General features: G+C 45.4%; 1 protein-coding gene across 2 annotated transcripts in view; it reads right to left on the bottom strand.

Moving 5' to 3' along the window:
- LOC126299061 (uncharacterized) overlaps positions 1 to 12,447 on the bottom strand; it is a 1,316,522-nt gene that overhangs the window by 419,548 nt on the left and 884,527 nt on the right. For both annotated transcript variants that reach the window (XM_049990731.1, XM_049990732.1), the window contains one exon: positions 4,352 to 4,632. In XM_049990731.1, coding sequence (XP_049846688.1) covers positions 4,352 to 4,632 — 281 coding nt within the window. The remainder of the gene's footprint in view (positions 1 to 4,351; positions 4,633 to 12,447) is intronic.

Below are 12,447 nucleotides of genomic sequence, written 5' to 3'. Positions count from 1 at the left end.
CACTTCGGGATGATGATGGCATTGAAACAGAGGATGACACACGTAAAGCTGAAATACTAAACACCTTTTTCCAAAGCTGTTTCACAGAGGAAAACTGCGCTGCAGTTCCTTCTATAAACCCTCGCACAAACGAAAAAATGGCTGACATCGAAATAAGAGTCCAAGGAATAGAAAAGCAACTGGAATCACTCAACAGAGGAAAGTCCACTGGACCTGATGGGATACCAATTCGATTCTACACAGAGTACGCGAAAGAACTTGCCCCGTTCTAACAGCCGTGTACCGCAAGTCTCAAGAGGAACGGAAGGTTCCAAATGATTGGAAAAGAGCACAGGTAGTCCCAGTCTTCAAGAAGGGTCGTCGAGCAGATGCACAAAACTATAGACCTATATCTCTGACGTCGATATGTTGTAGAATTTTAGAACATGTTTTTTGCTCGAGTATCATGTCGTTTTTGGAAACCCAGAATCTACTCTGTAGGAATCAACATGGATTCCGGAAACAGCGAACGTATGAGACCCAACTCGCTTTATTTGTTCATGAGACCCGGGAAATATTAGATACAGGTAGATGCTATTTTCCTTGACTTCCGGAAGGCGTTCGATACAGTTCCGCACTGTCGCCTGATAAACAAAGTAAGAGCCTACGGAATATCAGACCAGCTGTGTGGCTGGATTGAAGAGATTTTAGCAAACAGAACACAGCATGTTGTTATCAATGGAGAGACTTCTACAGACGTTATAGTAAGCTCTGGCGTGCCACAGGGGAGTGTTATAGGACCATTGCTTTTCACAATATATACACTACTGGAAATTGAAATAAGAACACCGTGACTTCATTGTCCCAGGAAGGGGAAACTTTATTTTCCCATTCCTGGGGTCAGATACATCACATGATCACACTGACAGAACCACAGGCACATAGACACAGGCAACAGAGCATGCACAATTTCGGCACTAGTACAGTGTATATCCACCTTTCGCAGCAATGCAGGCTGCTATTCTCCCATGGAGACGATCGTAGAGATGCTGGATGTAGTCCTGTGGAACGGCTTCCCATGCCATTTCCACCTGGCGCCGCAGTTGGACCAGCGTTCGTGCTTGACGTGCAGACCGCGTGAGACGACGCTTCATCCAGTCCCAAACATGCTCAATGGGGGACAGATCCGGAGATCTTGCTGGCCAGGGTAGTTGACTTACACCTTCTAGAGCACGTTGGGTGGCACGGGATACATGCGGACGTGCATTGTCCTGTTGGAACAGCAAGTTCCCTTGCCGGTTTAGGAATGGTAGAACGATGGGTTCGATGACGGTTTGGATGTACCGTGCACTATTCAGTGTCCCCTCGACGATCACCAGAGGTGTACGGCCAGTGTAGGAAATCGCTCCCCACACCATGATGCCGGGTGTTGGCCCTGTGTGCCTCGGTCGTATGCAGTCCTGATTGTGGCGCTCACCTGCACGGCGCCAAACACGCATACGATCATCATTGGCACCAAGGCAGAAGCGACTCTCATCGCTGAAGACGACACGTCTCCATTCGTCCCTCCATTCACGCCTGTCGCGACACCACTGGAGGCGGGCTGCACGATGTTGGGGCATGAGCGGAAGACGGCCTAAAGGTGTGCGGGACCGTAGCCCAGCTTCATGGAGACGGTTGCGAATGGTCCTCGCCGATACCCCAGGAGCAACAGTGTCCCTAATTTGCTGGGAAGAGGCGGTGCGGTCCCCTACGGCACTGCTTAGAATCCTACGGTCTTGGCGTGCATCCGTGCGTCGCTGCGGTCCGGTCCCAGGTCGACGGGCACGTGCACCTTCCGCCGACCACTGGCGACAACATCGATCAACTGTGGAGACCTCACGCCCCACGTGTTGAGAAATTCGGCGGTACGTCCACCCGGCCTCCCGCATGCCCACTATACGCCCTCGCTCGAAGTCCGTCAACTGCACATACGGTTCACGTCCACGATGTCGCGGCATGCTACCAGTGTTAAAGACTGCGATGGAGCTCCGTATGCCACGGCAAACTGGCTGACACTGACGGCGGCGGTGCACAAGTGCTGCGCAGCTAGCGCCATTCGACGGCCAACACCGCGGTTCCTGTTGTGTCCGCTGTGCCGTGCGTGTGATCATTACTTGTACAGCCCTCTCGCAGTGTCCCGAGCAAGTATGGTGGGTCTGACACACCGGTGTCAATGTGTTCTTTTTTCCATTTCCAGGAGTGTATAAATGACCTAGTAGATAGTGTCGGAAGTTCCATGCGGCTTTTCGCGGATGATGCTGTAGTATACGGAGAAGTTGCACCATTAGGAAATTGTAGCGAAATGCAGGAAGATCTGCAGCGGATGGGCACTTGGTGCAGGGAGTGGCAACTGACCCTTAACATAGACAAATGTAATGTATTGCAAATACATAGAAAGAAGGATCCTTTATTGTATGATTATATGATAGCGGAACAAACAGTGGTAGCAGTTACTTCTGTAAAATATCTGGGAGTATGCTTGCGGAACGATTTGAAGTGGAATGATCAAAAAAAATTAATTGTTGCTAAGGCGCGTACCAGGTTTAGATTCATCTCGGTCCTTAGAAAATGTAGTCCATCAACAAAGGAGGTGGCTTACAAAACACTCGTTCGACCTATACTTGAGTATTGCTCATCAGTGTGGGATCCGTACCATATCGGGTTGACAGAGGAGATAGAGAAGATCCAAAGAAGAGCGGCGCGTTTCGTCACAGGGTTATTTGGTAACCGTGATAGCGTTACGGAGATGTTTAACAAACTCAAGTGGCAGACTCTGCAAGAGAGGCGCTCTGCATCACGGTGTAGTTTGCTCGCCAGGTTTCGAGATGGTGCGTTTCTGGATGAGGTAACGAATATATTGCTTCCTCCTACTTATACCTCCCGAGGAGATCACGAATGTAAAATTAGAGAGATTCGAGCGCGCACGGAAGCTTTCAGACAGTTGTTCTTCCCGCGAACCATACGCGACTGGAACAGAAAAGGGAGGTAATGACAGTGGCACGTAAAGTGCCCTCCGGCACACACCGTTGGGTGGCTTGCTGAGTATAAATGTAGATGTAGATGTAGATGTAGTTCTCATATATTTTGGTAACGCAAACGTTTTATGAGCTAATGAAAATGACTAATGAAAACCACCGCATCTCTATTAATACACATTTCTTTTGTCACGACCTGCTTCGTTGTCTTATATTATCATCGGATTTACTGCAGGACATCATGGCCTGTTCGGGAGGAGTTTTTAGTTTTATAAATAAATCAAGAAGCTATGGTTCTGAGGTACATATCATAATGAAACAAATAAGCAACTCACACTGCCTACAGTCTTGCAACAAATCACCGAGTCATGCTGGTGTCATGATATAAAATATCTGAGTGTCACGCGTAACATTGGAGGCAAAATCTGGAAACGACGATCACATAAACATTCTGCCGACCACCTGACGAAAGCATGGCGAGCAATAACTGCATGCGACACTGCATGATATGTAGACGCGAGGCCCACGAGAAAGGCAATGCACACGTGACACTGCAGGCCTTACTATGAATGCCAGCAGCTGCCTCCGGAGGGGAGCGAGTAACTGTTTCAAACGGGTTAAATAATCCTTGACTGTACCTTTAAATTTAAGCAAGCTGTCGACAGTACACGAAAAATTTAAGACCTTTAGTAAGTACCTTTTCAGTTACATATTGATTTCCCTTGGGCCCTGCTTGGAGCCGAGCGAAGTGTGGCAGACAAGTCAACTAGTACGACGTCACGAGTTCGTTCCGGGAGGTGGGGTGGGGGAATTGCGTTTTTCTCGTGGGCCCTGTTGTACACTAGTTGGTCCAGAAGAGACAAACACGTAAATATACCACTTGAATTTTGTCGAGTGTGATGTATCGATTGTAGGATTGTAATCGTCACGGTACTAGCACAACTCAGTGATGTTTATTACAATACTGTTGCTAGTGTGACTTGCCTATTTGATTCGTTGAGCTACTATAGATCTTATCCTAATTTCTTGCTTTGTTTAACTGCAGGCAATCTGAGGATGTTGTAAAAGAGCTAAACTGATCGTGATACAACAAATATGTGTTAATACAGTTGAAGTGTTTTTAATTAATCATTGACGTTATTGCCAATAAGCTGTGAGCTCAGTATGAGCAAGGGTACCTTTTTGAACAGCTCACACTCTTGATACCGTTCCACGTGTTGTTGCTGGTGCCACACATCTCGGTTCTACTGATTCCCGCTATTGATTAGCCATGCCTTATTTAAGCGTTGTCGTAATTGCTCAGGATGTTTACACGGTGCCACGCCTGTGCACCCGCTTGCATTTAGAAGACTCACCGTCGAGGTTCTTGATGGTGACGTGGCACTTGGCGTAGGACTTGCGGCGCGGCGAGCCGCCGTCGTAGGCGAGGACGGTGAAGCTGAGCTGCTTGTAGCGCGGCTCGAGAGCCGCCTGCAGCGCCACGAGGCCCGCGCCGTCGCGCCGCTGCAGCGCCACGAGCGGGCTGCGCGACACGAGCGCGTAGTACACCTCGGCGTTGTACGAGCACTCGTCCGCGTCCGTCGCGCGCACACGCAGGAACGCAGCGCCCACCGGCGTCGCGCGAGGGATCTCCACTCTGCAAAAGTCACGTCGTGCTACCTTCAAATTCCTCGTCTCTCTACAGCTATTCTCATTTAGCAGTGCGTCACGTGCAATGACGCATGTCGCATTTGCTGCTCTGGATAGTTATTACCATCATCACTTGTCAGTTTTGCCGATACTGTGTCCGCTATCTACACTGCGCAAAAGAAGAACTACTTTTTGAAACGCCGTCTTTTTCCCACACTGCGAAGTGTGAAATTTGGCTGAAATGTGCCTACAATCTTCCTCTGTAATAATGAAGATACGTAGCAACCTACAACGCGACCCTCGGACTCGGCGATGCTTCAAACAGCAAGTTGTCAATACATACGAAAGAAGGCCAGATGTGCAGGGTGGGTTAATGAGGTCACGTTCGGACCAAATTTCGCCACAAATCTACCCTCCACCGTGGACATGTCACGCCATGGGAATGTCGTCATACCATCTTCTCTTACCCATATCCCACCCCTTATGTTGATCCGTCTGTGATCAAAAGCAGAGCCGCGATCCCCAGCGTTCAAGGCACGCAGTTTTCTTATGGGTGGCCTATGGAAACATTTCAGACACTCCGCTCAGAATCGACACGTAAAGACGTTAGGAGCGGGCATAAAGGGTGTTAACGAAACCACCCTTTCCATCGGGGCGTTCCTTTACACACATTAGAAGTCAAAAACGATAGTTTGCACTGCAGCGTGCAACAGAACGACGTTCTTGACAACCTTTGACACCGCTGACACTGCCCAGACGATTTTCTCCTTCCCTAAGGACAATATGTTGCTACAACCCCATTGAAACTGATGTGACTCTTTTGGAGCGTAGCGCGACCGCAGCTTTTGCTCTTGTACACAGTGTAGAACCACTAAAGACCATTCAAAACCATCTGCAGAAAACTGAACCTGATTCGAAGCAGCAAAGGGTATTTAGGTTTTTTCAGTCCTCCTGTTTCGTGCCCTCCCGTGGCGTGACTACAGAGTGGTGCGACACTGATCTCTCTACAAGAGGGCTGAATAAAAAACAACACCCTTTGCTGCTTCGGGTCACGTTAAAATATCTCGACTGGTTTTTAACGGTCCGTAGTGGTTTCACGCTGTGTACCTGATCAAAAATTGCTCCCGCGCCACCCTCTAAAGGGTTAAGATCACGTTCAACGGTGTTACAGCCCCACCATGTCCTTAGAGAAGCGGAAAAAGAGGGAGGGGATGTCTGCAACGTCAAAGGTTGTCAAGAACATCACACTAGAAACATTTTTCGTTTTCGTCCACGAAATGTGTTCAAATGAACGCCCAAAGGGCAGAGGTGGTTTCATTGACGGCTCTTTATGCCATCTCCAGAGGCTTTCTTGTATCTATTCGGAGCAGCGGAGTGTCTGAAATGTTTTTTCTTGCATGTGTTGACAACACTACTGCTCGAAGCGTCGTCGAGTTCGAGGGTGCAATCACAGGGTTCGACTCTTTTGCACGATTACAGAGGAAGTTCGTTGGTACCATTGAGCCAAATTTTAAAATTCTACTTCGCAATGGGAAAAAATGATGGAGTTTCAAATAAGTGACCCTTTAATTGATTTGCGCAGTGTGTTTGTAAATCATACGCCGGTTATAATTGAAATTCAATATTAAATTACAAATTACAAAATAATGAAAGATGCGTCTCATATGACTCTTAAATATGCTCTGAATTACAGGAAACACAAAACAGAAGAAAGCTTACGTCTAAAGGAATCAAAAAGCCTAAGGATTCTAGTGCCGAATGAATGTGTGAATTACGGTAGCGTCGAAAAAAAATGAAGAAATTGTTCAAATGTGCATGTGACTTCCTAAGGTGCCGAACTGCTGAGGTCATCGGTCCCTAGACTTACACCCGACTTAAACTAACTAATGCTAAGAACAACACACACACCCATGCGCCAGGGAGGACTCGAACCTCCGGCGGGAGGGGCCGTGCAGTCCGTGACATGGCGCCTCAAACCACGCGGCCATTCCGCGAGGCAATAAATTGTACAAAACGATTACGCATCAGACCCATCGGACATACAGTGACCGCTGATAAACCAAACTTGTGAGTTATCAAGTCTGAAATCATTATACCACTGTGTGTAAGCATTGTATTAAAGAGACAGATAATTAAATTACCTGTTGGTATAAAACACTTGTTATGATTTCGAAATGAAAACTAAAACACCTGCAGCCGTCTCTTTTTCATTAATTTATTTACGTATGCAGTTTCAGTGTTCCATTACACCATTTTCAGGCTCTTTGACCAACGTAAGCTGGGAGGAATACAGTCTCGTGTTCAGTCATAACCAGAGTGAATATTAAATAACCGATGTCTATAGATCTCTAATTTACACGACACTGTCATTTCGTTCATCAAGCGACAAGTCATCAATTGACGAACTATGGGAGAGTGTCAGGTAAACCAGTAATCTGCCGACACAGAGCCGTCAGTTGATGAACGAAAGGACAGTGTCATGCAAGCTAGAGATCTATGGACACCGGTTATTTAATATTGGCTTTGGTTACGACTGCAACACTGGATTGGATTTCTTCCAATTTACGTTGATCAAGGGACCTGAAGGTGGTGCAATGGAACACCGAGACTGATTGCGTAAATAAATTAAATGCAGAAGAGACATCTGCATGTGGTTTAATTTTCATTTCATTATGAACACCCGAAGTCCTTGTAACCATTTATTAGAAGGTCCGACATGCAAAGATGTTTGATTCAATCCCGACGTTCTCTCGAAAAATATACAGCGCGGTACAGAACTGAGCACACAAAATTTTTTACATGATAGTCAAGAATCTGCACCTGACCTAAGCTCATTAAGCTCATCGTACAAAGTCCTAGTACCATCTTAAAAAGCGCACAGATCGCTTTGGAACGCTGTATATGGTGTAGAATTGGTAACAGGTGGTCATGTGACCTTTCACGGCTGACGTAAGTCATGGTAGTGAATTGGTGTATACGTGACAATCTGTCAGCGCATTAATATGTGTCACAGTGGGAATGTAACAAAATGGCAGACAGGAATAATTATGGTTGGACGTGGCCATAACACCCAGAGACTGAATTTCCTTCATCTGTCGTTATATCAACGTGTACTATTCAAAGTTTCTGGTAGAAATTATTTATCGTTCACACCCTTATAAAAAGGACGAGTCAATCACAATCGGTTTTAATCTTGATGGGAAAGCGGGTCCAACTCAACCAGTTTCGAATCGAACATGGGAAAGGGAATTACCTACAGTGGATATTTGGAATCGGGTACCTTGCAAAAGACCATTGTCCACAACGGTACGTAAAGTAGCACGTCTTAAATGGGTCAACCACCACAGGAACAGGACCCTATCTAATTAAAGGCGATTCGACGTTGACGATTAGGCAGAGTTTGCGGTAAGCTAAAGACCTGTATAAATAACTTCAAGGTATTTGGGCGTAAAGCAGTGTTCCAACTCGGTGCCACTCGATTCCCTCTTACTAAACTTTTAGTTTTCTAGTCGCCTCTCTTTTTCGGAGGTGGAAGGCACAGATCAATAACGTTCTTGAAAGTAAAAGGTTATAAAAGTTGACTTGTTAGATACAACTAATAAAATGTATGGAAGAAAGGAGCTAAGTTTGTGATCATAAATGAAGTACCATCTGAAATTAGCTTTAAAATAAAATCTGTAAAATCACACAGTATCTATTACATTAACAGAAAAAATACTGGGATGAAAGTATATATACTGTCTAGAAATCCCGCCTTAAGCAAGACACAGTTTACTTATTATTGTCTTACCCATACATGTTTCAATACGTTATGTGCTGTCTTCAGTGGGTTTTTGTTTATTATTGTGCTTGAAAAACGTTATGACATGATAACATTTTGTGGAGACTCATATGAAATTAGTCTTTAAGCTATTTCTGTACACAATGGAGTGATAATTCCGAGTTAATTTTACATTATTGTAAATGTGTAGCTAAAGACACATATTATACAGTTTAACAATAAAATGGTAAGCTCTTCGTGATGTTTTGAAGTTAGGCATACAATATTATTCTGGAAAAGAAGATAGTTATTATAAATGTATAATCACTTTCTTTACAAAAGTTAATGAAGTAGATATAAGTTTCATCGGAGTGTAAACATATATACTATTTCACGTCTCAACTTTTTAAAATGTGCGTTTAGCTAGATACATATACTAACATAAAATTAATGTCTGATCATAACTTTTCTCTATATAGAAACAGTTTTAAGCGATTTTTTTTACGAATCTCCACAAGATGTACCATTAGGAGCCAAATGCATATAACACATAGCTTTTGAGAATGGAGGATGTAGTTACCAGTTATTTTTTGTGGCCTAAATTTTTACATACCCATGCGGATATGATTTAAAATAACCAGACATGTACTGGTAGGTGCGATGTTCACACAGCTTTGCGGAAGATACACTCCTGGAAATTGAAATAAGAACACCGTGAATTCATTGTCCCAGGAAGAGGAAACTTTATTGACACATTCCTGGGGTCAGATACATCACATTATCACACTGACAGAACCACAGGCACATAGACACAGGCAACAAAGCATGCACAATGTCGGCACTAGTACAGTGTATATCCACCTTTCGCAGCAATGCAGGCTGCTATTCTCCCATGGAGACGATCGTAGAGATGCTGGATGTAGTCCTGTGGAACGGCTTGCCATGCCATTTCCACCTGGCGCCTCAGTTGGACCAGCGTTCGTGCTGGATGTGCAGACCGCGTGAGACGACGCTTCATCCAGTCCCAAACATGTTCAATGGGGGACAGATCCGGAGATCTTGCTGGCCAGGGTAGTTGACTTACACCTTCTAGAGCACGTTGGGTGGCACGGGATACATGCGGACGTGCATTGTCCTGTTGGAACAGCAAGTTCCCTTGCCGGTCTAGGAATGGTAGAACGATGGGTTCGATGACGGTTTGGATGTACCGTGCACTATTCAGTGTCCCCTCGACAATCACCAGAGATGTACGGCCAGTGTAGGAGATCGCTCCCCACACCACGATGCCGGGTGTTGGCCCTGTGTGCGTCGGTCGTATGCAGTCCTGATTGTGGCGCTCACCTGCACGGCGCCAAACACGCATACGACCATCATTGGCACCAAGGCAGAAGCGACTCTCATCGCTGAAGACGACACGTCTCCATTCGTCCCTCCATTCACGCCTGTCGCGACACCACTGGAGGCGGGCTGCACGATGTTGGGGCGTGAGCGGAAGACGGCCTAACGGTGTGCGGGACCGTAGCCCAGCTTCATGGAGACGGTTGCGAATGGTCCTGGAGCAACAGTGTCCCCAATTTGCTGGGAAGTGGCGGCGCGGTCCCCTACGGCACTGCGTAGGATCCTACGGTCTTGGCGTGCATCCGTGCGTCGCTGCGGTCCGGTCCCAGGTCGACGGGCACGTGCACCTTCCGCCGACCACTGGCGACAACATCGATGTACTGTGGAGACCTCACGCCCCACGTGTTGAGCAATTCGGCGGTACGTCCACCCGGCCTCCCGCATGCCCACTATACGCCCTCGCTCAAAGTCCGTCAACTGTACATACGGTTCACGTCCACGCTGTCGCGGCATGCTACCAGTGTTAAAGACTGCGATGGAGCTCCGTATGCCACGGCAAACTGGCTGACACTGACGGCGGCGGTGCACAAATGCTGCGCAGCAAGCGCCATTCGACGGCCAACACCGCGGTTCCTGGTGTGTCCGCTGTGCCGTGCGTGTGATCATTGCCCGTACAGCCCTCTCAGTGTCCGGAGCAAGTATGGTGGGTATGACACACCTGTGTCAATGTGTTCTTTTTTCCATTTCCAGTAGTGTATTATAAGCCCTCACGATTGAGATAGCGAACAACATAATCTAAGAGACAATTTATATGAGGTTTAAAAGTAACTAGACTAATGAAAATCATACAAAATCAGGTTTAGGAAGAAAAGAAACAAAATTTCATCTTGTTCATATGAAGAAGATATCAGACCAAATATAAATAAAGTGAAGAAATAAAGCCAATCAGGATGTCTCCAGAGGAAAAAAAAAACTTTCTTAAGATAGTGCGGCACTTATAAAATGGTTCTTAAAAAGCTAGCACTTAATGAGGAAACGTTATTTAAATGAAAAATGTATCATGTGACTGTACAAAAGACTGTAAGAACTATATTGTGTGATTATTTTAGCACATTCCAGTTTATCCAAAGAAACCTGTAGAGTGAGTCATAGTCCTAAATAAGGGATAAGTGCAGATGTCTTTCAAGTTATTGAAACTGAAGAAGAAAAAGAGTGAAGAACAATTACCTTTGCCAATAGAAATACTCTCAAAAATGGAGAGCAGTATTGGTTTCTCTTGGATATAAGATGTTGGTTTATGTAGGTAATAAGAAATTTTAATTTTTGCCACGCTAATGACCTACACATGGTAGATTGAAAAGGTGGGTATTATGTCTGTTAAAATATAATGTTGAGATTATACAAGGTGGTCGGAAACAGTCGGAAAAGCTTCTAAGGGTGTTGCAGGGTAGGTTATGCAGAGAAATAACTGTTAAAAAGTTCGATACATTGCACCATTTCTGAATTGATAAGCACTGAAGTTAGTCAATTAAGTCATGGCGCGGGCAAGTTGAAGTATCCCGCCTGACAGAATTATTATCAGCTGTTCTCATAGCGTACAACAGAAGAAGGACTGGGCAATTCAGGAGATTTCAGCTTCCAGTGCAGCGAAGGCACAGGAGTAATTCAGATGATCAATAAAAACCATCCCCTCCCTCACACTGGATACTGTGGCTCGACAAGCAAAGTGTATCAAGATGTCAATGTGCCACTTGAATATAGCACAAGTAAAGGGAATGAATGAATTAAGTATAGTGAAGAATAATTAAAGCCAGAATGACGAAACGTTGAACAGGCTATTACAGTACTAAAATATTGATAATGATGCTGATCGGTTCAAGCTGCACGCTATAATTTTAAATCCGCTCTGGTTTTTGAGGTCACAAAAAATTAATTTCAGTTCTTAAATCTCAAGTTACATACCTGAAAAAAATTCTTATACCAATCAGTGGTGATTTATTGTGTATTCTTGAATGTGGTGAATCCAAACATCACAGGATTTAATTATCCACTTCATGTTTGTATAATTGCTTGTGACGAGTACCCGCCCAGAAAGCAATCTACGTTTTGTTAGCGGAGCGACAAGGGCGTACTATTTACGTTCTGGCTGCGCGCGCTCACGGTAGAGGTTGTATTTATTGCAGCCGGCTTCGCGTGTATAAACTCTTAAAGAAAAGCACTAAGGCACAGGCTTTCAGAAAGACCACGCTGAAGTTCACGTCCTCTAACGAGTATGCAAGATCTGAGGCCCATGAAATGGAACACTCTTTTCGAGACAAAGAGCAAATTAATCAAAACGACCTCATTGACATCCATTTACGGATCGTGAGCAGTGTTGTCTACGTCAAGCTAGGTACAGATGCGGCATATGGCAAGATACTGAACGATGTCAAATGGGGATTAAAATTTCGACATTCAGACGGCCACACAGGAGATTCGTCAGTGGATCATGGGGGATTAGGTGTCCGCACCATATGGTTCTTTGAGCTGCTCTCCGAGGTACCGTAAATTATGGTGAAGTCGCATTGCATCAATATTGTAGAGGGATCAGCAACACCGCCGGTAAATCGGCAATTTCATAATTTACGCAGTGCTTAACGGTGAGCGTTAGGTACGTACTCAGTTGAGAAAATATGTGCCCTCATATTTGTACATTGGGGGTTGCAGATCCATGGCGATATATGA

This window comes from Schistocerca gregaria, chromosome X, assembly GCF_023897955.1.
Source record: "Schistocerca gregaria isolate iqSchGreg1 chromosome X, iqSchGreg1.2, whole genome shotgun sequence".
NCBI classification, from domain to species: domain Eukaryota; kingdom Metazoa; phylum Arthropoda; class Insecta; order Orthoptera; family Acrididae; genus Schistocerca; species Schistocerca gregaria.
The sequence above is the reverse complement of the archived record's forward strand: the minus strand, read 5'-3'. Positions and strand labels throughout refer to the sequence as shown.